Here is a 2,393-nt window from a genome sequence, read left to right as displayed (position 1 = left end):
ACAGGAGCCTGTGATATCTATAGGACTAGTCAGGACCGGAGCCTTTGATATCAATAGGACTAGACAGGACCGGAGCCTATGATATCTATACGACTAGACAGGACCGGAGTCTGTGATATCTATACGACTAGTCAGGACAGGAGCCTGTGATATCCACAGGATATATATGAGGTGCGTAGATATAGGAGGTGTGTGTGTATATATATATATATATATATATATATATATATATATATATATATATAACTTTTTGGTAAAATTCGAATTTAAGCTCTTGGAAATATATATATATATATATATATATATATATATATATATATATATATACTGCAGCACGAGAGAAGCGCTGCTTCTTCTGCCCCCTGCAGTCTGGCAGCTGCAGGTACAGCAGTATTCAGACAGGAGTCCGCACAAGGACTATAGAGATGTCAGGGACTGTGGGGACCCCCTATACTAAAGGGGATACGCCTCATCTCTATGGTAATACGGTAGCTGCCTCGGCTCCTTTATTGTAGGCCTAAATACTGATCCCAGATGTTCTAGAAGGAACAGAAGCTGTAATATTAGGATTCACATTAGTCACCCTGATCCTCACGTAATAATAATAATCATCATATAATAACCTAGATTACTATTACTACATGGAGATCATGGTGACTAATGGAAATAGTTCGTAGAATGAGGGCAGGGAATGGTGGACGGAGCTATGGTACAGAACCGCAGCCTGTGGTATCTATAGGACTAGACAGGACCACAGCCTGTGGTATCTATAGGACTAGACAGGACCGCAGCCTGTGGTATCTATAGGACTAGACAGGATCGCAGCCTGTGGTATCTATAGGACTAGACAGGACCGCAGCCTGTGGTATCTATAGGACTAGACAGGACCGCAGCCTGTGGTATCTATAGGACTAGACAGGATCGCAGCCTGTGGTATCTATAAGACTAGACAGGACCGCAGCCTGTGGTATCTATAGGACTAGACAGGATCGCAGCCTGTGGTATCTATAGGACTAGACAGGACCACAGCCTGTGGTATCTATAGGACTAGACAGGATCGCAGCCTGTGGTATCTATAGGACTAGACAGGACCGCAGCCTGTGGTATCTATAGGACTAGACAGGACCGCAGCCTCTGGTATCTATACGACTAGTCAGGACAGGAGCCTGTGATATCTATACGACTAGTCAGGACAGGAGCCTGTGATATCTATACGACTAGTCAGAACAGTAGCCTGCGCCCTTAGATCCTTCCGGAACCTTCTTCGAGGGGAGTTCATGCGTTGCCCATCCCCCTTTACTCTTGATATCCCTTGAACATGTCAGAAGTTCATAACTAAAACTGGCTTTTCTACTGAGATCCCCTTTGGCCCCACAGATAACTTTTATCATAGTAAACGCATATTTGACCTATTTCTGAGGCATTTTTCTGCACAGTCACATGTCCGGCACAACATGTGCGCTCGTACACCTATGAGAACCCTGGCCTGTATGTTAATACGAATTGCTCACACATGACTCATCACCGCTGCTCTTGTGCAAACATTTTTACGGGGAACAAGCACGTTAAAAAAAAAAAAAAAAAAAAAAAAAAAAAAAAAAGAAGGCCGCTGTCACCAAAAGACTACAATTCCCATCACGCCTTGAGGGCTGAAGTGACGTCATTTCCCCCTAAGGCGAGGGAGAGGTAAGACGCATGCGCATAGGCATCGGTGGGCGGTGGCGCTTCTGGGTTTGATAGAGAGGACCGTGTGAGGGCGTGGTTACAAAAGTGGGCGGGGTTACTGACAGCAAACCCAAACAGTGGGCGTGGTGCGGCTGAGGAACGGTTGGAGTCGGGCAGCGAGGGCGTGTGGGGTCTGTTACATGTGGTGGGCGGGGCCGCCTTTGTTAGTGGGCGTGTCCCGGCGCTCAGTGTGTGTCAGCTCGGCGCCAGTGTGCGCCATTAGGCAGTGAGTGTCGGGCCGAGCGCGTTCCTGTCAGCCGAGCAGCCGCGTCTCATGTCCGGGTGTCAGCATGGCCTGTGAGCTCCGGCCGTGGGAGCCGACTCACAGCCCGCTGCCCGCGCAGGGCCCCGACCCCCGGCCCCGCCGCTGACACTGCAGCCCCCGGAGCGCACCATGTCCCTGGCCCCCCCGCCGCGGCCTTCTAATGGCTCCAGCTCGGATACGTCGCTGGCGGCCCCCCGGGAGGAGGAGGAGTTCCGCCGCCGCCGGCACACTATGGACAAGGATAAGGCCGAGCACCGATTCTTCCGCCGCAGCGTCATCTGCGACTCTAACGCCACGGCCCTGGAGCTGCCCAACAACCAGTGCATCTCCCCGCCCGAGTCCGTGGTGTGTCCGGGGCCCGCGCTCTCCCGGCCCGGGGGGGAGGACGAGGACGAGGCTGTAC

At 51.3% G+C, this 2,393-nt stretch overlaps 1 protein-coding gene across 1 annotated transcript in view; it reads left to right on the top strand.

Moving 5' to 3' along the window:
• Nucleotides 1-1,856: 1,856 nt before the first annotated feature.
• WNK1 (WNK lysine deficient protein kinase 1) overlaps nt 1,857-2,393 on the top strand; it is a 59,786-nt gene continuing 59,249 nt past the window's right edge. Inside the window, exon 1 of the mRNA XM_069965158.1 lies at nt 1,857-2,393. This exon is cut by the window's right edge and continues 251 nt beyond it. Coding sequence (XP_069821259.1) covers nt 2,120-2,393 — 274 coding nt within the window. The 5' untranslated portion in view covers nt 1,857-2,119.

This window comes from Dendropsophus ebraccatus, chromosome 1 (genome assembly GCF_027789765.1).
Source record: "Dendropsophus ebraccatus isolate aDenEbr1 chromosome 1, aDenEbr1.pat, whole genome shotgun sequence".
NCBI lineage: Eukaryota > Metazoa > Chordata > Amphibia > Anura > Hylidae > Dendropsophus > Dendropsophus ebraccatus.
Note: the sequence above shows the minus strand (reverse complement) of the source record. Positions and strands in the feature narration are given on the sequence as shown.